The sequence below is a fragment of the Saccopteryx bilineata genome, chromosome 5 (assembly GCF_036850765.1).
Source record: "Saccopteryx bilineata isolate mSacBil1 chromosome 5, mSacBil1_pri_phased_curated, whole genome shotgun sequence".
NCBI classification, from domain to species: Eukaryota; Metazoa; Chordata; class Mammalia; order Chiroptera; family Emballonuridae; genus Saccopteryx; species Saccopteryx bilineata.
The window spans coordinates 6,308,157-6,331,713 of NC_089494.1; the positions used below are offsets into that span (position 1 = coordinate 6,308,157).

General features: G+C 50.7%; 1 protein-coding gene across 5 annotated transcripts in view; it reads left to right on the forward strand.

Annotated features, from left to right (window-relative positions):
* The window catches only part of NGEF (neuronal guanine nucleotide exchange factor), a 92,680-nt gene that overhangs the window by 46,672 nt on the left and 22,451 nt on the right, over window positions 1–23,557 (forward strand). For 4 of the 5 annotated variants that reach the window (XM_066279189.1, XM_066279188.1, XM_066279192.1 and 1 more), the window contains one exon: window positions 18,355–18,497. In XM_066279189.1, the coding sequence (XP_066135286.1) occupies window positions 18,355–18,497 (143 nt within the window). Of the gene's footprint in view, window positions 1–17,411; window positions 17,673–18,354; window positions 18,498–23,557 lie in introns of those variants that run through there. The other variant, XM_066279190.1, reaches the window with a different exon arrangement.

Genomic DNA, 23,557 nt, shown 5'->3' on the forward strand with positions numbered 1-23,557 from the left:
GTCCTTCCATCCATCCTTCCTGTGATCTGGGTTTTTATCTCCGGACAGCCCTGCCCCCCAAACTTCTCCCCCCAAGCTCTGTGTTGGTCTTTATCATGTTGTGCATTCCTCCACCTTTCACTCACCTGCTTCATTTCCGTTCCCAATCTCTGGCTTACATTAAGAGCTGCCATTTGCCTGACCTCTGGTGGCGCAGTAGATAAAGCGTCGATCTGGGAACACTGAGGTTGCTGGTTCAAAACCCCTGCACTTTTCTGGTCAAAGCATATATGGGAGTTGATGCTTCCTGCTCCTCCCCCCTTTCTCTCTCTCTCTCTCTCTCTCTCTCTCTCTCTCTCTCCCTCCTCTCTAAAATGAATAAATAAAAATTTAAAATTAAAAAAAAAAAAAAAAGAAAGAGCTGAGATAAGGAACTCCGCCCAGATTTTCCTGTTACCCTGACGGTAACAGACCCATTGAGCTTGTCATCATCCATGGAAGAAATGACTTGCTTCTCTCACAAACAATGTACTGGGGTTCCCATTGCAGATAAGGAATGGGGGAGGGGAGGTGCGGGCTAGAGAGAGAGCAAGGGGGGTGATGCGGCCCCTTGGCACTGTGCGGCACACCAAAGTAGCCAAGCGCACAGCACCCTGGGAGGGAGTACCCGACCTCCCCGATCCCCCTTTTCTCTCTGATGTGGGTAATGAGGGCTGTTGGACTCAAATCCTGACACTGCCAGTCACGCCGCTCTAAAGCCTCCAAATGAAGCTCTTGACTCCGTGCTGTAGATAACAGCATGGAGCACAGGGGCCGAGTTGAATCTCCGTGGCAGGGGTCAGGTCTTCCCAGGTTGCCAATTCCCAGGTCTGCCCAGAGAAGGCTGTCATGCCGGGACTGGGGAGAGAGAGCCATGAATCTGTGTTCTGGCTAAAGACACGAGATGGCTGGATCCGAGCACAGGGAGGGACATCAAACCACAGGCGCCTTATTTCACAGAAAGTCGGCCGTGTCTAAAGAGGGTGTGAGGCACTACCCGAAGTGCCTGGGACGATACAGCCCGCTGGGGAGGGCGGACGGATAGGACAGCAGGAGGACCCAGAAAGGGGCCGGTGTCTTTGTCCACGTTGGAATCTTTGCCTTGGCGGGTGTCAAACTCACCAAAATGGGACGGCGAGCCCTGACGGTCCTCGGAAATTTTCAAGCAAGAAAACTGAAGGGACGTGTGGTGGCCCACCTCCAAGATGGCTCCCCGTGACCCCGCCACCAGGACTCACGCCCTCCCGTGGAGTGTGGGCTGGTCTTCGCGACCACTTTCGAGAGGTGGACGCAGCGGTGGGCGCCTTGGAGTCAAGGTCCTACAAGGCGGCAGGCACCGGTCTCTCCCTCCTGTAGGGGAGCCACTGTCCTGGTCATGAGAACACCTGGCAGGCAGCCCAAGGAAAGGCCCACATGGCGAGACGCTGAGGTTTCCTGCCAACAGACTCAGGAGTGAGCCGGCCGGCAGCCTCCCAGGAGACCCCGAGCCAGGGCCGCAGGCTGCCCACTTGCGGGAGCCGAGGGAGAGAACGATGCTGCTCTAAGCTGCAGAGCCGTGGGTCCTTCACTGCACAGCAATAGATAACTAATGCATTGGGAACATGCGATAGACTGATACACACACAGCAGAGGCTGCAAATGTGCCTGGCTTCCGCCCCTTCCCTGCACGTGCCTTTGTCTTGTTCCCGTGTCTGGGAGGTTACAGCCCCACCTTCCCCCCCCCACACACACTCCACACAGCCCTCAGGCAATGACCGCTTGCTGCCAAAGTATCAAATCCCAGCTGCCTCGGCACAAGCACAGCAGCGGGGACAGCTCCAAGGGGTGGTGTCTGCTCCAGCGCCCCCCTGTGGGAGCAGCTGAGACTAGGGCTCCGCCTGAGTCCCTCATTGCATCTTACTGACATGTTCACCTTCAAGTTGTCAGGTTCCTAAAAAATTTCTTCCATTTCTATAATGAATTAAGATAACTTTAAATATGTAATTTATTTTTCAAAAATTCTTCACTAGACCTCTATTGTGTGGAAGATAATAAACCCTTCAGAGACCATAAAGGTGAGACGATGGACCGTCTTTCAGAGATAGTGCCAGTACACTATTATCAGCATTTCATTGTTTGACATTTGGGGGTTTTCACATCACGATCACTTGCGGTTAGTAGCAGCCAGCCACGTGTCGGAAGTCATGGCAGGTGCTGAGGCCGGATCGTCCGTCGGGGCTTTGTAGGTAGTGGATGCTCAATAGTCGCTCGTGGAAAACATTAATTACTGAACAGGTAGCAGTCGCTATCAGTTTGCCAGCTGTTCCTCCTGCCACCGTTTTCTGCGGCATGTGGCGAAGTCAATCACATGTCAGTGAAACAGGAAGACAAGGCAAGTCTGCACCTGGCAGTTCCGGGTCACGCTGTCTCAGGCAGGGACGGGTAGGGGAAGAGGCAGTGAGAAGGGACCTCCTGTAAGTGACCTGAGATCACAGGAACTGTCAGCACTGAAGAGCCCTCCCCCCAACTCCCACACCTTGCCCACGTGGACCTGGCACGGGGTGGGTCCAAGGACAGTGGCCTTGCCCCTTGGTTGACCTTTCTATAAAATTGTGGCATGACTGTCTTGCCCGCCTGAAGGCAGAAGCTGGACTGAAAGACCCTGTGAGGCTCCTCCCCGACTCCCAGAGCGTCCCCCAGCCCGGCCCCCGGCCCACGCCCCCTGGGCCATCGGCGGCAGTATCCCTGGTGGCGGGGAGAGAGCCTGCAGAGCTGACCCCACTGCCCAGCACTGACACCCGTCGGCCCGCACTGACACTTTGATTCACACGTCCTTCAGAAACAAGCTAAAATAACTTATCTTAGGGCTCCTATTTCCATAGGAAGACCTGGGAAATGAGCCATGTTCTAAAAATAAAAAGAAAAACCCCTACCCACCCCATCACACCCCGTATCTGCAAATCAGTCAGAAACACAGACATTCTAATATTCCCACAAGCAAAAGGCATGAGAAGATGGTTCACGAAAGAATAACACAAAACCTTCACAAACAAACAAAAAAATAACATCACTGGTGAAGAACTACAAAATAGCACAGAATATCATTTTTTGTGTATCAAATTGGCAGATGATTTAAAACTCTAATCTGACTGGAAAGAGTGCAGCGAGAGATGCTGGTAGGGTGTAAAACCAGTATAACCTTTTGTACTTTCATAAAATTTGTGAAAGCAATACAAATTCTCTTAATCTTTGGCCAGGAGTCTATCCTGAAAAAATAATTGAAAGTCAGACAGAAAAGTTTATCAGTGAGCCATTTACACGTCATTGCATCAGATGGATGCTTGCTGAACACCTACTATGTCCCAGGCTTTGCACTAGGCCCTGGGGTTCAGCAGTGAACACAGGGGGGCAGCTCTGCCTTCCTAGGACTCAGTTCCTGTGGGTCCTGGTAGCCCAGGGCTCCCACACTCGGCAAGGTGACTGGCAAGGTCACTTGACACCATCCCAAATTCCATATACTTGCGTCTGACTACATTTCATTTTATTTATTTATTTTATTCATTTTTTAGATAGGAGAGAGAGAGACAGAGAGAGAAGGGGGGAGGAGCAAGAAGCATCAACTCTCATATGTGCCTTGACAGACAAGTGCAGGGTTTCAAACCAGCAACCTCAACGTTCCAGGTCGATGTTTTATCCACTGCGCCACCACAGGTCAGACCCCGCCTACATTTCAACCTGGTTGCTAATACAGTCCTTTAAACCAAATGAGGCATTTCTCTAAATGCTATTTTGGCTTCCCCCCAACTTTTTATAAAGAAAAAAAAAATTTAAACATCCAGAAACATTGAAAGACTAGTACAGTGAACTCCCACGAACCCTGAACCTCGAGTCGATAAATTATTAAAACGTTGCAGCTTCCGGTCAAGATGGCCATGTAGGTAAAGACGGTACTTGCTCCCTCACACAACCGCATCAAGATTACAACCGAACTCCAGAACAGCCGTCACTCAACCACCCGGAACCGGGCTGAAGGGAAGTCCCACACCTGAGGATGTGCAGGAGAAGCCACGTGGAGACCGGAAGGAGGGGCAGAGATGCGAAACGGCTGGTCCCACACCCACGAGTGGCAGATAAAAATCAGGAGGAAAAGCTCAGCCGCAGAGGTTCCCCCTGAGGGGTGAGGGGTCCCGGCCCCACAGCAGGACCCCAGCCAAGGGTTCCAGTGCCAGGAGGAGAAGTCCCCGTAACTCGTGACCGTGAAAACCGGCAGCGATGGGAGCTGAGGGGGATGGAGGGCGGCTGGGTCCCCAGGCAGCCCCTCTCACCAGGCCTGCACGCAGACTCACTCGGACCCCCTCCCTCTGAGCCCCCGCGCCGGGCCAGTAGTCAAAGGTTCCAGGGACCTACAGGGAGGCAGTGAGTCGTCTGGCTTCGGGACCAGGGCTGGAGGGGCAGCGTTCTCCCAGACGGAAGTGCTGGCAGAGTCCCCCTGTTCCTTTGCCGAGACACCACCCCCAACCCGAAGAGCTGGCAGGTGGGGGCCACATCTGGGTCTCCATCAACCTGGCTCCCACTGTTCGCCCCACCCAGGTGATTCCCCGAGACCCCACCCCACCCCATCCCACTTGCAGGCCCCACCCAAACTGTTTCCAGTGGCTTTTCCACACAAACGGCCTCTCCTGGCTCATGCTTCAGACTTTCCTAAAATCTCTCAAACAAGCAGCATCTGGACTCTCCTGCCGTGAAGCCCTCACTGAGTGGCCCCAGGCCCAGCACCAGTGGTGGCTGGCCTTGGTTTGCAGTTTGGCCGTTCCCGGGCACCTGCAAGCCCAGCACAGGTAGCAGACATCTGCAGATCACCTCGTAGCTCAGGCAGCTTGCTCTGGGCAGGGCGCAAGCAGCGGCCCACCTTGGCCTGAACCTCCCAGTGGGTCCCAGAGCCAGTGCACCTGGTGAACAGCTTTACACCACACCAGGTTACAACCCAACCACCTCCACAAGTGACACACTCAGATGAGCCTGGCTCCGTGGGGTCAGCCCCTGCACACTAGCTACTCAACTAGTAGTCGCATCCAGTCCCCACAGCTGGTCAGCCTCGGGGTTGGTTCCGCCCAGTGGTGTGCCAACTGCAGTCAAGGCTCACCTGCAACAGGAGGGTGCACACAGCCCACACAGGGGGCACAGCTGGAGTATCTGGCCCAGGTGACTGGGGAGGCTGTGTCACTGGGCCCTAAAGGACACCTGCTACCTAAGGCCATCCTATCAAGGCTGAAAGACAGCCCAACCAGGCAGTGGTGCAGGGGAAAGAGCATCAGCCTGGGATGCTGAGGATCCAGGTTTAAAACCCCAAGGTTGCCGGCTTGAGGGCAGGATCATAGACATGACCCCGTGGTCACTGGCTTGAGGCCAAGGCTGCTGGCTTGAAGCCCAAGGTCACTGGCTTGAGCAAAGGGTCATTGGCTCAGCTGGAGCCCCCTGGTCAAGGCAATATGAGAAGCAATCAATGAACAACTAAGGTGCCACAATCATGAGTTGATGCTTCTCATCGCTCTCTCCCTTCCTGTCTGTCTGTCCCTGTCTGTCTTTCTCTCTTGCTCTCATTAAAAAAAAAAAGACTGGGAGACATAGAAACTCTACCTACTACATAGAAACAAACACAGGGAGGCAGCCAAAGTGAGGAGACAAAGAAGCATGTCCCAAATGAAAGAACAAGAGAAATCTCCAGAAAACGAGCCAAATGAAATGAAGGCAAGCAAACTACCAGACACCAAGTTCAAAACAATGGTTATAAGGATGCTCAAGAATCTTCGTGAAAACACCATAAAAAAAGATACAAAAACCATAAAAGAAAAAAAGCCAGAAATGAAGGATACACTAAATGAAGTGAAGAATAACTTACAGGGAATGACCAGTAGAGTAGAGGAAGCAGAGGATCAAATCAGAAATTTGGAAGACAAGGAAGCAGAAAACCTAATCAGAACAGCAAAAAGAAAAAGGAATCCAAAGAAATGAGGAGTGTGTACGGAGCCTCGGAGACAACGTCAAGCATACTAACGTTTGCATCACGGGGATGCCAGAAGGAGAAGAGAGGGAGCAAGAAGTTGAAAGCCTGTTTGGAAAAAATAATGATGGAAAACTTGGGGAAGAAAATAGACATACAAGTCCAGGAAGCACAGAGAGTCCCAAACAAGATGAACCCAAAGAAGGCCACACCAAGACACCTTATAACTAAAATGCAAAAGGTTCAAGACAAAGAGAGACCCTTAAAAGCGGCCTGAGAAAAGCAGTTAGTTACCCACAAGAGAGCTCCCATAAGACTGTCAGCTGATTTCTCAACAGAAGAAACCTTGCAGGCCAGAAGGGACTGGCACAAGATATTCAAAGTGATGAAAATCAAGGACCCACGATGGGAAGGTGAAGGTGGGCAAAAGGGGGAGAGAAAGGGGGACAGAAAGGGACTTTGTTTGGGGTGATGGGTGCACGAGGCAGTGTACAGATGATGTTCTGTTGAGTTGCTCAACCTGAAACCTGTACCCCAATTAAGTTCAATTTTTTAAAATGTTAAAAAGAAAAGCAAGGACCTACAACCAGGAATTCAGCATGTGAGTTTAGGGAGACACAGACAAGCGTTCAGTCCATTGCACAGATGCAGTTCTGTTCGTGATGGTCGACTTCTCTTCCACATAAGGCTGGACAACTAGGCAATGCGTCTGACTGCTCGTCTCCCCTGAAGGTTTTCGATTCGGTCATCGCAGTGTGGTTCAGTCCAGAAATTTCAGAGCACTCCATCCTTAAGACAAGCACAGAATCGATGGAGACTCGCCGTGTCTGAAGTGCTAAGACCGAGGGCCCTGAGTTTAAAGGGGACACGGTGTATTTATTCTAAGGTGTTCTGAACAGGGAGGAATTTTTCCACTCTGTTCTGTCATGGCTCTGACTCACTGCGTCGAGAAGATTTTCCTCTCTCCGGGGAGAAAAAATCCGTCACGTCTCAGAGAAAACACTCAACGGATGACAGGTTAGAGTCCTTTCTTCTTTTCTCTTGGAGAACAAATGCTCATTTCAAATGGAAGGGTGTGTGTCTGTAGAGCATAAGACCCTCCTCTGAGACCCCTACAAAAGCCCCTTGTGGTGGAGCAGAAAAGAGACATCTATTAAGGGCCATCGTTTTACCCAGAGCTTGACAGAAAAACAGGCCCAGAGATCCCACTGATTGTGACAAATAAAAGCCATTCCAAAGGCTGAGCAACATTTTAGAAATAGCAATCATTTAACATGCAATTTTCGCTGCATGCAAAAAATGAGACACGGGTTTAACATTAGGGAAAGAACCATCAACTGGTCAGCTGGGGGGGGGGGGGCGCTGAACCGTAAAGAGGTAAAGAAACGAAAGAGAAATTATACTTCTTTGCTGGTAGCTTGATCCCCCCCCCACCCCGCCCCCAGATAATAATGGTACTTTAGCTAAAGGTGCATTCACCTTTTAAGGGAGTAGCAAGGAGAGGAGGCTTGTATTTAGTGGGTAAAAGGAAAGGCTTTGTGAGATGTTTCTGTGGCTGTAATTTACCCAGAGGCTGGGATGATACCAAAGGAATGTCTGAGCTCTCAAGCCTCCTTCACCTCCGCCTCCACTTGGCAAGTAGGTCCCCAGCCTCCAGGACGGGCAAACTTTCTGCCGCCCAGCACGGGGGGTGGCAACACCCATCGGGCTGGGTCCTGCCTCCTTGCACAGCCCCACAGGGGAGAGAAATAATTCTCCAAGGAAGTGAGCAAGACTTAAAAAAAAAAAATCCCTGGCCTGACCAGGCGATGGCGCAGTGGATAGAGCGTCAGACTGGGATGCGGAAGGACCCAGGTTCGAGACCCCGAGGTCGCCAGCTTGAGCGTGGGCTCATCTGGTTTGAGCAAAAAAGCCCACCAACTTGAACCCAAGGTCGCTGGCTTGAGCAAGGGGTTACTTGGTCTGCTGAAGGCCCGCGGTCAAGGCACATATGAGAAAGCAATCAATGAACAACTAGGGTGTTGCAACGCGCAATGAAAAACTAATGATTGATGCTTCTCATCTCTCTCCGTTCCTGTCTGTCTGTCCTTATCTATCCCTCTCTCTGACTTACTCTCTCTGTAAAAAATAAATTAAATTAAACAATTCAACCTTTAAAAAAAATCCCTGGTGAAGGCTACAGGAGATCCCAAGAGTGAGTGAATACAGCCAGCTATCGGAAAGGGTAGGGGTGGGCTTCCCAGAGGAGGTGGCATTTGAGCCAGCATGCGTGGGGTGCAGCTACCCAGGGGGGCATAACAATGGCTTGTGGTGTGAGGGAGAGCTGCCTTTGATGGGAGGCGGTGACTCCCGCCCCTGACGACTCCTTCAACCGGACCAGGACTTCAGCAGAAGAGGAAGAAGCATTCTGGTTAGGAGTCGCACCTGTGGACTTATGGAAGGGAAGAGGAAATTTCTGGGAAAGGGCTATTTTTATAACCAGGCAAACGAGACTATCAAGTAAGCGCTTTAATTTTAGAGATACCAGGAAGTAATCTCCTGTAAAATTTGAATTCGTGATTCTTTGGAAAATGAAGAGCTTTTGAAGGGATAGATTTATATAGCAAATTGAAGTGTTTCTCCTCTCCCCCAGGAAAATCCAGAGAACACAAAGCAGCCCAGTCCAAGTGCTCAAGTTCATCAACGTTCCCTCCGGTCAGGTGAACGCTTTGGTATCAGCTCTAAATTTAGACACATTAAAGTAGTGATGTTGTGTTTTGAAGTAACTTTCTCCCCTTTATTACATAAGTGACACATTTATTATAATTTTTTTTTTTTTTTTTTTTGGTATTTTTCTGAAGCTAGAAACGGGGAGAGACAGTCAGACTCCCGCATGCGCCCGACCGGGATCCACCCGGTACGCCCACCAGGGGGCGGCGCTCTGCCCACCAGGTGGCGATGCTCTGCCCCTCCGGGCGTCGCTCTGTCGACCAGAGCCACTCTAGGGCCTGGGGCAAAGGCCAAGGAGCCATCCCCAGTGCCCGGGCCATCTTTGCTCCAATGGAGCCTCGGCTGCAGGAGGGGAAGAGAGAGACAGAGAGGAAGGAGAGGGGGAGGGGTGGAGAAGCAGGTGGGCGCTTCTCCTGTGTGCCCTGGCCGGGAATCGAACCCAGGACTTCCGCACACCAGGCCGACGCTCTACCACTGAGCAACTGGCCAGGGCCTATTATAATTTTTTAAAACACGTATGAGTTAAAAAAGAAATTCCCTCAAGTTCCCACTAATCAACGGCAAGTACTGAGAAATGTTTTTGCTGATCATTCTTCCAGTCCTTTTTCAAATATGTGTGTGTGTGTGTTTAAATTTCCATCTTGATAAGCCCATTTACAAACAAAATTAGATCACTTAGAAATGAAATAAGCTCACACGACCATTTCATTTGGGAACTGGCCTGTCTATTCAATATGTTACAGACATCCTTCCAGATTCTTTAATATGTTAAACGTCATTTTAATGATGCTCCATTTTAGAGCCGTGTCATAATTTAAATAATCAGTCTCCTATTGCTGCACAGCGAGGGTGCTCCTAATAGTTCACGATTATAAATAACACTATAACAGTCGATCTCATAGCTAATTTTCTCACCTGGCTTCTTACAGTTTGTTAGGATCTAATCCTCGAAGCAGCATCTCTCCATCAGCGGTCTGAATATCGGCAGATTTATGATACAGGTGGTCCACATGGCCCTCCAGAAAGGTATTGACTCACACGTCCATCCCCGGAGGCCAATGACTGTTCCCAAGCCTTGGCTAACTGCCTGTTCATTTTAAAACCAATTTGATGGCTGTGTATCTGGTGCGGTTCTGAAATCTGGGCTTTCTCTTTAGGATAACGTTCATTTGTTTGGCACTAATTTCTACATCGCAGTCCCCAGTTCCCTTCTCAGAGACTTCAAAGTAGAAACGTGGATAGTAGTCAAAAGCTTTGAGTTCCTGGGAAGATAGGTCTTTTCATCAACATTACCGTGGGCAGCCAAGGACCCAGAACTGCGGGACACCTGGTTTGTGTCTCTAATGGCTCTTGTGAAATGACTGCTCTCCACCAGAGACACGTGAGTCTTTTCATGAGTCTCTGAACCCTTGAATGCTTCATTCTGGTGACTCAACAAGGAACATTCTTCCTACTAGATGTTAAGGGTGAGGGATTTGTTTCAGGAGGAAATGAAAAGTTGTCATATGCAATTTTCATGGGACAAGATGTGAATACTATTAGTTATTCATTTTAACTCCCATGTTCCTCCTTCACGTCGACTTTGTTTATGAGTGGGACTTTTTCTTTCTCATTTCATACCTTAAACAGTTTTGCTACATTTGATGAACTGTTAAGGATATAGACATTCTCCATTTACAATAATGAATGTATTTTAGTGCTAAATGCAGGCTTCAATAATAATAATAATAAATAATATTTTCTATTTGTGGATTACATTTTAGGACTCGATACATATAGGACTAAATTAGATCTAACTATATAGTTTACAAGGTGATTTTAAATGATAAGGCTAAGTGGACAGAAAGTGGGTTATTGGTTTCTGTTTAGTTCCAACTTAAGAGTATGTGAACTCCCACGACCACGCCTCAAATGTCGATTTTAAGTGCCCAGGCATCTCCGTATTTCATTTTCTCCACATTTCATCTTCAGCATATCTTGCAAAAATAGATTTTTCCTCAGGTCCCCTTATTTCGGGATGCTTCTGTTAGTCAAAAGCCCGTGACATCATACACAGTCAAAAAACCACGGGCCATACGTGTCCCAGGCTCCTTGGTTACAGATGCTCCAAAGAAACCTCTGCCCAAGCTCTCTCTCCTTCCCCACAGTTTCAGATAAACACGTAACCATTATAGTGCTTTACCCATGAGTTATTTTGGGGACCTGTTTTGAGAGTACATTTCTATCAAGTTCATACAATTGTCTTCATCTCATAATTGAAGGTATGGCTACCCTTTTGTCTCAACCTTAAAAAAAAAATTTTTTTTAATTAATTGATTGGTTTTTAGAGAGAGAAGAATGGAGAAAGAGGAACATAAGTGGTTCCACTTATTTAAGCATCTCTTGGTTGATTCTTATCTGTGCCCTGACTGGGGATTGAACCCTCGCCCTTGGCACATAATACCAACTGAGCTACACGGCCAGGGCTGTCCCAGCTTTTCGATGACACTACTAAGGACACATAAACCATCAAGATGCTTTGGAAATTCCAACATTTCACTAACCAAGCAACATTATCTAGGCTGCTTCTCATGCCTAGAAGTGTAGCAAAACTTGGCCACTTATTTTTAATTCTAAAACTAGGTGTATTCAGCATAGCAATATTCAGTCTTCAGAAGGAAACCCGAAGATCTCAATGCCTGCTTCCCCTGTCACTGAAACCTATCCAACACTAGGGTGTCTCCTTAAACCAGACAAAGATTGATCTGCGTCTTCGCCTCCCTTAGGGCTTTTCCCTATTTAACCAAAACTAGAACAACTGTCCACCATAGCAACCGTGTCAAACACACACACACACACACACACACACACAAAAACAAAACACTCCCCGCTACACCAAAGCAGTGAATCAAGCTGTAATGGATTTTTTGACTCACCGTAACAGGGTGTAATGATCTCCCCTAAGCTTGAGGCCCCAACCCTAGGAGCTGCTAGTTTCCAAAGAGACCACCAACGAAGAAACAACTCCGTGGACCAAAGAAGAGCATGACCTAACAGCAAGGCAATGTGACACTACACTCACGACTGTAGAAGAGAGACCGAAACCAGGGACATGTCCACATCAACATAATGCCTACCAACTTCCGTGTATTCACCTACTCACCAAATATTCCTGATACTCTCGCTGTCTCCGAGGCGCTGGGTGCCGAGGCTGCAGAGACAGACGACGTCCACATAGCTGCCTCCCGAATCCCAGGGCCACTGGGGAGAGAAACCACGAAACAGAGAATGAGCCGAGGGCGGGCCTACGGGAGCTGCCGGCTTTCATAGGGGCAGCCCTGGCCTGCACTGTGCGTGAACCCCATGAGCGATGAGTGACCAGCAGGGTCCTGGGGAGTCACTGCAGACTGCAGGCGTGCAGAATCAGATGTTTGAGGAGAATTGTTTGGCACCTGTGTCTAGGACAGACTGAAGGAGAGTAAAAGCTATCAAGAAAAGGAAGGGCCCTGGCTGGTTGGTTCAGCGGTAGAGCGTCGGCCTGGCGTGTGGGGGACCCGGGTTCGATTCCCGGCCAGGGCACATAGGAGAAGCGCCCATTTGTTTCTCCACCCCCTCCCCCTCCTTCCTCTCTGTCTCTCTCTTCCCCTCCCGCAGCCAAGGCTCCATTGGAGCAAAGAGGACCCGGGCGCTGGGGATGGCTCCTTGGCCTCTGCCCCAGGCGCTAGAGTGGCTCTAGTCGAGGCAGAGCGATGCCCCGGAGGGGCAGAGCATCGCCCCCTGGTGGGCAGAGCATCGCCCCCTGGTGGGCGTGCCGGGTGGATCCCAGTCGGGCGCATGCGGGAGTCTGTCTGACTGTCTCTCCCCGTTTCCAGCTTCAGAAAAATACAAAAAAAAAAAAAGAAAGAAAAGGAAGGCTGTTGGAAGGATGTGGTGGCTGTACTTGAACGCACACTAGAGGTGTTTGAGGTTTGGGGACAGCCAACAAGATCGCTTTCAGTTCTGACATCAATTGCAAAAGGCAGGATGGGTGGAAGGGAAGTCCCCAAGACCACCCTCAGGTTCAGAAATTCCCTGGAAAAACTCAGAACTCCCTGAGAGCTGTTATACTCACAGTCACAGTTTATTATGAGAAAAGGCGGCACACTGAAACCAGCCCAGGGCAGAGATGGGCGCAGGACGGAGTCCAGAGAAGGTCTACCCTGAGCTGCCAGTTGTCTTGTCCCTGTGATACACTCCCTAGCAACAATGTGCGACAATATTGCCAACCAGGAAAACTCACTGAAACTTTAGTGTTTTTATTGGTGTTGGATCACCTAGAACTGGATGACCACCCAGCTGGCTAACCATTAGCTCCTCTGCAGGTTGAACTACTATCACATGGCCCAAAACCCCCACCTTTTTTGGTGTGACCCCAGGACCCCCAGTAAGCAAAGATACTCTTAGCAGATATGACATTCTGGTGGCCAGGAGCCCAGGGCAAAGGCCACGCTTCTCTTTGGGTAAAATTAATGCTTTACTACAGAACTACAGGGCTAACCTGATCGTGCTTTTAACTTATTTCCATAACATGTTACAATCCTACCTTTACAAATTATCCTCATGATCAAAACTAAGGAAAGACCTCCAGCTCCTCCTCCACCTCTTCAGTAAGACACTCCCAACCCCACAACAGGACAGTGGACTTTGGAAAAGCCTCCTTGTGGGGAAGTCTTGGCATCTACCAAATACGGGTTTCTGGGTTTCTCTGAGCTTCGGTGAGAGAGGTTAGGTCTTGTCCTCTTCCTAGCTTTCTCCCCAGATACTGTGGGTCCATCCATCTCTCGAGGCTAGAGCCTTGCAGGGACTTACTGATGATCCCGCACTCTGTGGTTTCAAGTTGTTGATTTTCAAAGCGGCTGAAAAAGTCTTTTGAGAGTAACAGAAATAAACTGTGTCTATGGATTTGAAAGATATAGTTAATTAAAAGTTATTAAGCAACTGTTTCTAGATATTTATAATATATATTTGGGGATTATCTCCTCAATACAACAACAAAAAAAATCCCAAGTCATTTTTCCTACTGGACTTACAACTACAAATGTGTGTTAACACTTGATTGTCTGTTGTTGGCAGGCCATGTAATGCTAAAAATATTTAGAATAGTTAAATAGAAACGTGCAGTTCTTTATCCCACACAATATAGTCTTGGCTCACTGGCATATTCCTCCAAAATCTGCCATTAGCCAGCTGAGTGACCTTGGGGTTGTCATTTTAACTCTCTGGTTCTGTTCCTTTTTCTATCCAATAAACATGTTAGACCAGATCATTTCTCAGCTTCCTTCTGCTTCTAGCAATTCTTTCTTGGAATAAAGTAACCTTTTATAAACATACAGGAGGACACCTAAAGGCTGAGGTAGCTATATAAATAAGAATCCACTCCCCCCCCCCAATATTTACCCTTTAAAACCAGAAGGGAAAAAAATAAAAAATCTTTAGCTAAAATATATCAGATGACATATGTTCAAGAACATAGCTCAGCTGAGTATATTTTAAGATCTAATTGGCTTTATTAAGTGATTCATGAATCAGGCAACATCCCTGCTAGCAACTAGAAGGGTACTCGGATGAGTCGGACCAAATCAAAGGGTTTTTGTTTTGTTTTTGTTTCAATCAGCAGGAAGAGGGCGGGACTAAGACATTAAACGAGTAGATTATTTCAGACAAGGACGCCTTCCCTTAGGGAAGACAGTGGGTCTTATCAAGCAGATGACCTCCCTACTAGTGCCAACCAGGAAATTCAATGTTGATTGATTTAAAATCCCACTCCTGGGAAAGTCTGATATTTCAATTAGGTTAGTTACTAAGTTCATTTCGGTGCCATGACTTAACAAAAGTGACTCCCTTTTGACCTGTTGATGCCTTTTTTTTAACATTAAACATTTTTTTTTAACATACCATTAATTCCTTAACAAATACTTACAGAGCACCTACCATGTGCTAATCAGGCATCTTTGAAAAATGTATCTATATTTTGTGAATAAAGTATATGGTGAACAAAATAGCAGTTAAGCAGAGATACTAGTAATTTCCTGCCCACTAAGCACTAAATATGGTGGACAACAGAGCATAGGAAACTTAGCTGAAGGTTATATTCCTTCAGAACTCAGTGACTCTCTGAACTGATTTTATAATTAGGAAGATATTTTTAGCTTATTTTTGAATTGGAAGGTTTTATTATGCTCACCTCAACGCTGACAGCTGACTAACAGTTGTGAGTAGGCGAAACGGAGTTTATTCTTATATTATTATTTATTAATTATTGTATTACTTTCCATGCAAACAGGTATAAACCTACTTTTGCCTACCCCTGTATGTGATTTCACTTGAATATTTTCTGATTAAAAAAAAATCACTCTTTTCCCCTTTGGTGCAGCAAAGTGTAAATGTAACAGCCGTGCTGAATGCTGCCTCCAACTGCAGGAGGGTGGAGCCCCACCAGGCAGCGGGTCCCAGTGATCGCCTGGGCCTGCTCTTCCTCAGACCCTGGGGAGAGATGAGCGAGACAGCCCCCCAGAGCAGCCGTGGCTCAGGGTAAGGGCAGCCCTATTCACAGAGACTCTCAGTGCCAGGCAATGCTGCTGGTTACACAGAGGCAAGGGCCTGGGGGGGACGCCCAGTGGTCCTCAACCTCCAAGAGTGAGGACTTCACCCCGGAAGCAGTATCCCAGCTGAAAGAACCCAGAGTCCAGAAACATGTGTGAAACCAAAGCTTCAGAGCCAGCGAGGACAGTGGCCTGGGGAAGCTGGCAGGGAAAGGGTGCCTGGTGAAGAGACCATCACAGTGCCCGGAGGCTGGCATCCCCCCCTCCCAGTGATGGCACTCCTGTGCAGGTTGTTAAGCAAGGGAGGGGCCAGAGCAGACCTCTAGTTTAGAAAGGGGAAAGAGAGAGAAGGAACTGAGTGGGGATGAGTCCCAACACCAAGGAGCAGGGTACTCACTGTGTTAAAGGACTGGGGACCCAGGGGACTCAGGGAGGCACTGACGTGTGGGGTGACAGGATGTACAGAAGTGGAGGTCAGCCCTCACCTTCTGCCTGGCCTCCTGCTTGGCTGCGGGTGGCGGCGGGGAGATGTGAGTTCCCTGGAGTGTAAACGTCACCAGGAGCTGATGGCCACCCAGCAGATGGAGATGTAGACCTCAAGAGAGGGTTGTCTGGAGAAACGTGGAAAGAATCAAGGAAGGGCCGGGCTTGGCTTGGGAAAAGAGGAGACCAGATGGCTGTCCCAAAGATGTTCTGAGGCTTTAAGGGCAAGAGGAGATAGCACTTGTCCATTCTGGCCCCTTAGAGGAACTAATTCTTCTACCCCAACTGCCATGTTCTAGATAGCTGGCTAAGGAGCCTTTCAAGCCACCTCCTAACTACTGCATTCCCCCATGTATAAGGCGCACCCTTTTCCAAAAAATTAGGGGGTCTAAAAACTGGGTGAGTCTTATACAGTGATGTGTCATTTCAAATGTCGTAGATGGAACTGAGGATGAGGCAGTATATGAAGACAGCGATTCATCATCAGATACAGATGAGGACAAGCTAATGGATGGGAGTTTTGACAGTGATGAGGAGTTATATGAATTTTATGATGAATAAAACTTGTATTCAATAACACTATAATTTTTTTTTCAAATTTTGGGCCCCCAAATTAAGGTGCATCTTATACATGGGGAAATATGGTATGCAGTAACTAAGCCCCTCACACCAGAAGTATCTGTATCCAAAAGCCAGTAATCTGTTCATTTTAACAAATGTTCTGTGAGTGGAATGTGCAGCGCTCTGCACTCCCATCCCCACCACCAGGCGTCCTGGGCACAGGCCCTAGGCTGCTGTCTCCAGCGCCAGAGGACCCGGGGAGTGTGCCAGCTGTCCTACGGGGTGACAATGTGACAATCCCTCCAGCTTTCAGAGTCACACAAGATCACTCACACTCCACTCCACTCCTGTTTTTTGCTTGCTTTCTGTATCCAGAAGCGGACTGAGCTCGTTAGCACGAAGGTGCAGATTCCAAGAGTCCCTGTGACCCCGCCGACACCGGTGGAGGTTTGGGGACACTGTGTTTCTCCTCCTCCAGCTCCACCATCCCCATCTTGGACTGCCAGGGCCTGCGGGTTGCCTGGAAGAGGCCTCTAAACTGGCCCCGTCTCCCTAGTCAGGGTCAGCCGTGGGCGTGCAGGGGTTCTCCATGACCCCGGCCTCTGCCTCTGCCTCCAGCAGACAGCGGCATCTCAAGCAAGAACCGACTCCTCCGAGGCCGAGCCTGGAGCGGCAGAGGCAGGTTTCCCAAGGACCGTCCCTGCGGAGGGAGCGCAGGGCAGAGGTCACCTAGCCTGTACCTTCCAAGTTCGCCTGGCAAGCCGGTGGGGTCCGGCCAGGCTGCGAAGAAGGGGTGGTGAGAGAAGGGCGCAGTTTGCCAGGCCCCAGGCATCCTGCCCTCCCCCTCTCCTGGGGCGGACGAGGCGCGGTCCTGTCTGGAGAGGGAGGTGCGCGCCCCGCCAGAGGTCTGGAGGCGCAGTTGGCGCTCACGAGTTCGGGGTCTCTCCCTGCCCTGGCTTCCCCGCCCCGCCGCCGCCCAGCCTCGCCCCCGCCGAAGCTCGCCGCTCCCGCCTCTCCCGTTGCCGTGGCAACCCCGGGATTCTCCAGCGCGCGCCGCCCGCCCGCCCGCCCGCCTGCGGGAGCGCTCGGTAGCGGCGGTAGCGGCGGCAGCGGCGGCGGCAGCGGCAGCGGCAGCTCCGTCTCGAGCCGCGCGCGCTGCGACCCTGATCGGAGCTGGCTCGTCGCCCCCGGCCCTGCTCCGGGCTCCCAGCGCGCCCCTGACCCGGGCCAAGAGCCCGACGGCCCCCAGCCCCCATGGAGCTGCTGGCCGCTGCGTTCAGCGCCGCCTGCGCTGTGGACCACGACAGCTCCACCTCGGAGAGCGACGCGCGCGACTCGGCGACGGGACACCTGCCTGGCAGGTGAGAACGAGCGGAGGTCCAGACTCTGCGCGCAGTCCCCGCACACCTCTGGCCCCAGCTCGCGTCCCCCGCCACGAAGGGCGACCCCCGCGGCCCATGCCCGGGTGGCCCCGGCGCCCCTCACTGCACTACCGGCCCCTTGCCGGGCAGGGCCAGGGCCCGCCTGGGGGTGGGGGCGAATCCCTGCTCTGGGCCGCCTACGCCCCTGTCCCTGCCCGGGCCGCCTCCCGCGCCCTCTCACGGGCGCCCAGGATCGTGCGTCCCGCTCGGCAGCCCCGTCTCTGTGCGGCAGGGCCCTGGGACTGGAGGACCCCAAGCCCGAAGGGGGCAGGGGCTGGGTGGGGGGCGCCGTGGGGAGCGCAGCGCGGGCTGAGCCCCTGGCCGCGGGACCCGTCGGGGCGGCTGGGTGGCGCCGTGGAGCGGGCAGTGCACGCCAAGTTTCCGATGGCTGCCCGCGAGCTCCGAATACATGAAGGTTTGGGCGGGCTGGTGTGGGAATGAATCACTCGGTCGCGCCCTGGTGCGGTGACAAAAGGGGCCTGTGGGGCCCGCCTGGCCGGGAGGGGCGGCGGCCTCTGCGGGCGCTCCGTCTGGACGTCCCGGGCGCCTTGCCTCTCGCCAGCTGGACAAGGTGTGTCGTTGCTTAAAAATAACCGGCCCTGTCCTTGCTTCTCTCTGGCAGCCAGTCGTCCTCCACACCGGGAAATGGGGCCACGCCCGAGGAGTGCCCGGCGCTGGCAGACAGCCCCACCACACTAACCGAGGCCCTGCAGATGATCCACCCCATTCCCACCGACTCCTGGAGGAACCTCATCGAACAAATAGGTGGGTGCTCTGGTGGCGGCCGGGCTTCACGGGGCCAAACATGGGCTCCTGGTGGACTCGGAGGGGTGCCCCCGCCCGGGCAATGCATTTCTGTCCTGCTCTCTCTGGAGAGGTCTACCAGCCCAGACCCCTTCTCTCTTCTGCCGGAAAGACCAGAGCTGAGGTGCCGTGGGCCATGCAGGAGGGAGCCCCAGGAAGGAGTCTGGAAAGAGAGGGTATAGGTAAAAGGGGGTTCTGGGGAGAACCAGGCTCAGGTCCCGTTGAGGAAGAGGAGGCAGTGGCAGACTTGGCATAGCCGGGTGGGAGTGGGCAGGTTAAGTAGATAGGAAACAGGGAGCCCCTGACGCCAGGCCGCTGGGTTAGGGAAGCATGGCTCCACCTGCCTGTCCAAGAATGCAGCAGGGAGGTGTGGGGTGCAGCTGCACCCCATCCGGCTCTGCACAGCTGCAGCTGAGGCCCGCAAATGCAGCAAGTGGGTTGAGAAGGTGCCCCACGAATAACAAGCGGTTGCATTTAAAAGTAAAAAATTGCTAATGACATCACACTAGTTCTCATCATGTGAGTTCCGTCACTCAGGAAATGGTACCTAGCTGCTTAGAAAATCTTTTTTCTTCTTCAGTGTCATGGAAGTAGCAGACAGTCCTTTTGCCCAATTGAAATTCCAGGTTCGGAAATTTTCTTCCCTAACCGTCATTATTGTCCTCCATCCCAAATGCTCAGGCAGACATGAAGTGTCTCGAGTGGAGAGGGAGCATCCGTTGCCCCGGAAGACCCTGCCTTTGGGAGACGCTGGGGACGGTCCACTCTTCCCTGGCAGGGGTTTTTCCGAACTGAGCCCTGAGCCCCGCAGAGCCCTGAGCGCTCACTGCAGGCTGCCACACTGCTCATTCCAGGAATATTGTTTCCAGCAGGCCCCAACTGTCAGGCCCGGTGGGGGCCTTGGCGGCAGCTTTCCCCTTTGTTTGTTGGGGGAGTGGAGAGGGGCCGGCAGGCAGATCTGAGAACAGGCTCCTGAAAACGCCTTCCTCCCACCTCCCTGCCACATTGTCCTTCCTAATGAGGAGGGCCACCTCTGCCTGGAAGCTTCGACTCCCACACTCTGGAAAGGGATCCTCTTTGGCCAAGATCAGTGCCATGACTGGGAAGGAGACGCGGGTGGGGCTGGGTGGGGAGAGGCTCCCCTGCAATACGGTATGCGGAGAGTCCTCTCCCGGAGATGGCTGGACCTGTCGGGCGAGTGCCACAGCTTCTCAGGGGCCCTGAGCTCCGGTGCCTGCTCAGCCGGGCCCTCAGTTTCCTCGTGTGCTAGACAGGAGAGGCTGATGTTCAGGCTCCCTGCCACTCTCTGCTGGTATAATGGTGACTGACTGTTCCTGGCGTCTGGGCTGGACCCATAGTAGGCGCTCAGCACGTGTTGAACAACAGCACAGAGCTGTTGCCGCCTCCTTCCTTCTCACCTAGACTGGAGGCCTGTACTAAGCAGATACCTACACCAGCCCTACCTGCTCTTCGCTGTGAATGAAGTGAGTTCTTTGCCAGGTTTCAGGAAAGGACAGCCGGTTCCTAAAGACACAATGTAACTGGGGGGTGGGGGTAGGGAAGAGGAATGAACTCAGTGGACATTGTGCAGACCACTGTGTTGGATTTTGCAGTGGCTCCCACAGAGGCCAAAACAGAATTAGAATTATACCAGGATTATGCACAATAGGGTAGACAAAGGTCATTACAGACGGCGGACCCTGAGACCCTGCGTTTGCATGTGTGTGTACGTGTATGGTTGTTGCTGTCTCTGACACCTAACAAGTACTTGGCACACAGAAGATGTGCAGTGAAAAACAATAACTAACTAACTAAATAAGAGGGTTTCCTGTCCTTCAGACCTTTCTGTTTAGTATTCAAAGAGTCAAGTTGTTCTGTTGAGCCAGTGAGATTCTGAACGACCCTGGAGGCTTTGGCAGGAAGCGCTGGGAACTTCCCCTCCTGTGCAGGGCCGCACCGATGCCTCGCCTGGATCATTTTGTTTAGGGTAGACGAGAACCGAGCCTTGTAACTCTGCGTGGATGTAATACCAGGTGCAGGTTTTTATAGGTAAAGTTAATTTCCATAAAAAGTTGTGCTTGCTGAATGTACAAAACGTAAAATAGGAAAGCACCATGCTTTTAACAGGACAGCGAGTACAGAAATTTTAATCATACACCATCGTTCCTTGTCGGGAAAGGTACGCTATTTCTAGTGTAATCTGAATTTTAAAGCTAATAAAAATTGAACAGGTTATGAAACGTGGGTACACAGTGTGTCTGTCAGCTCACTCTGTGTAATCACCGTAACTCTAGGAAAACTGGTGTTTAAACTCGTATTTTAAACACTTCAAAAAGAAATAATGAAGTTTTTACAAAACTCTAAAATAACTTATATTGGGAGTCTTTGGTTGAAAGTAACAGAATAGTTAGCAAAAAAAAAAAAATGACCTTAAACAATGAAAGTGTTCTACCTCAGTTAATGAGTCCAGGGGTAGGATGTTCTGCAGTTGGTTAACTTGGCCAAGCAATCTCCAAGCTCCTTTTCCTGTACCCTTCTTGGTATTTGGGCTTCGTGTCAAAAGACGGCTGCCACAGCTCCAGACATCACATCCTCAAGCAGCCATGTGTCAAAGCAGAAAAGGACGGTCTGTCTTCAACTGTCTGTTGGGAGGGACATCTTTTTTAAGAAGCCATTCCCTTACTTTCAGCCAGGTCATGTCACAAGCTTACGTCTGAACCCACCAATGGCAAGGGGAAGGGAACTATCACAGAAAGTTCTGATCAGTCAACATTCACCCACTTCTCTGAGCACAGAAACAGGTCAGCACCGAAACAAACCCCGCCCTGTCAGCGAGGAAGAAGGGGTGTGAGGGGACAAAGGAGAGGCAGCCAACAGTGTCTGCCACAATGTGATTTCAGAAATAATATTTTGAATCCAACTACCCACACTGCTGATATTTCTGTCCTTTTTTTTTTTTTTCCAGCATATGCTATTGGAGGTAGTTTTTACCCATGACTTGCCGATGGTAGCGTACCTGAGACTTTTTTTTTTTTTTTTGAACCTTCAAAGAGATGCCAAATTAGACACTTTTGTGAAGCTTGGAAACCGCACTTTTAAAAGGTGTTCAATTCAACAAATATTTATGTACCTACTATGTGGGGGGAGGCACTGTGTTGAAAAGTGATTCCAAGTCAACTGCAGGAACCTGGTTGCTTTCAATCTCCATAAACACAGTGATCAGAATCACAGAATAATAGGTTTAACGTCGACAACAATAGAGATCTTATGCTAATGACTGAACCAGTTTACGTAGTGGCATCAAACCTCCGTCTTTATAGACCTTCAGTCTGGATTGCATTTAGTGTAGACTTGGTTTTCCTTTTCATTCCTTTAGTCAGATTAACTCCGTGTTGTATTCTGCTGGATTGTAACCTTGTAAAATCACAGGCTCTTAATTTTTTCAGTGAGTTCTATACTTTGCATAAAGGCTTTATAATTTAGTGTCATGGAGTATAGGAAGTCAACTCATTTAATCCAGATGGTGGGTTTATTGGGTTCCTGTCTATAAATATGGTCTATCCAGCCACATCCAGGATGTCAAAGTTAGTTTTCTTTTCTGCCTTTTACTACTGTTGAGATATATTTCACAATGAGAAAAAGAAGGCATACTAGCCAATGTTTGTACTGCATTATAAGAGGCACCTTTATCCCTACCAGAACTTTCCTGGGAGAATCATTTTTGTTTTATAGACAGACATATCAAGGGTCCTGACCACTCTCCTGGTCAGTGTGTCCAGCTGCCCACTGGACCTCTCCACCTAGGTGCCTCTCCACTGTCTCCTGGCTCCCCCACACCCCTCCCCCAGGCAGACCCTCCCCCTGTGTTCCTCATCTCCTTCAACGGGGCCCAGCAACCTCGTTGCCGAGCTGGTCCCCGGATGTCTTTTCTGACCCAGCAGCATCTGCCAATCACCAGGACTGGCCTCCCACCTTATCCCTGTCCCCTGTGGCAGGTGCTCCACCCCGCCAGCCCCATTGCAGCCCAGGCCTCCACTCCTCGTCATTCTCCTGGGGAACTGACACAGCTTCCGTCTTCCTGTCTGTGGGCCACCTAAAACAGAGACCAGAGCTGCTTGCCTGCCGTCTCCTGGGGCCTCCCTCTTGCCCACAGGATGGACTGCCACCTCCAGGGCACAGCAGGCCGTCAGGACCTTGGAGCCTGAGGCTCCCCCTCCCAGCCTCCCAGCCAGGATTCCAGCTCCTCCTCCCCTTCCCCTTCCCCTCTCCCTGGGCTGGAGACCTCCTCAGCGCTGAAGCTTTCTGCCTCTCCTGGGAGAAGACAGCCCCTCCGCCCCGCCCCTCTACCCGCCCCGCCCCTCTACCCCGCCCCGCCCCGCAGCCAGGATGTCTGAAATGGGCTTTTGCCCATGGAGGAGGTGCTGCCGCTGTGCTGATTCACAGGCACCCCCAAATCTCCTTGGAGACTTAGAATGCATTCATTTCCAGTACAATTGGTCAGGGAAGCAAGTCTGAAATGGTAAAAGCAAACACGGAATGTTTCCCTTTTGAATTCTAAGGCTGATGAAATGTTGGGGTGTATTTTTTCTTTCCTTCAGAATGAGGATTTACAACTACTCCCTGTTCACAGCTGAACGTCTTTGAGTTTTAATATGGGAGAGTTTAAGGGTGTGAAAGCACCGTGTTGGGATGGTTCCATCCGCTCTGCACACACATTGGCTGTTCACACAACAAGTTGCTGCTTCTTGTTGCTTGCCGAGCATGTGTGGGGAAAGCATGTATGTACTTCTGTAGCTAGGTGTTAAATCAGTGCAGGGCTTTCTCCATTCTTCCTTGAAAAAAAACTTCTGCGGCTGATCCTGCCCAGGAAGTGAAGACAGGGTGGTGGGTTGATCTGGGCCAGAGCCCCTCGCAGGTCCGGCTCTCTGGGCGTATTCCTGGCGCCCTCGCCCTTGGTAAGAGGACAGAGCCTCGACTAAGTGATTTTGGAGAGATCTTCATCAGAAATCTTTTTTTTTTTT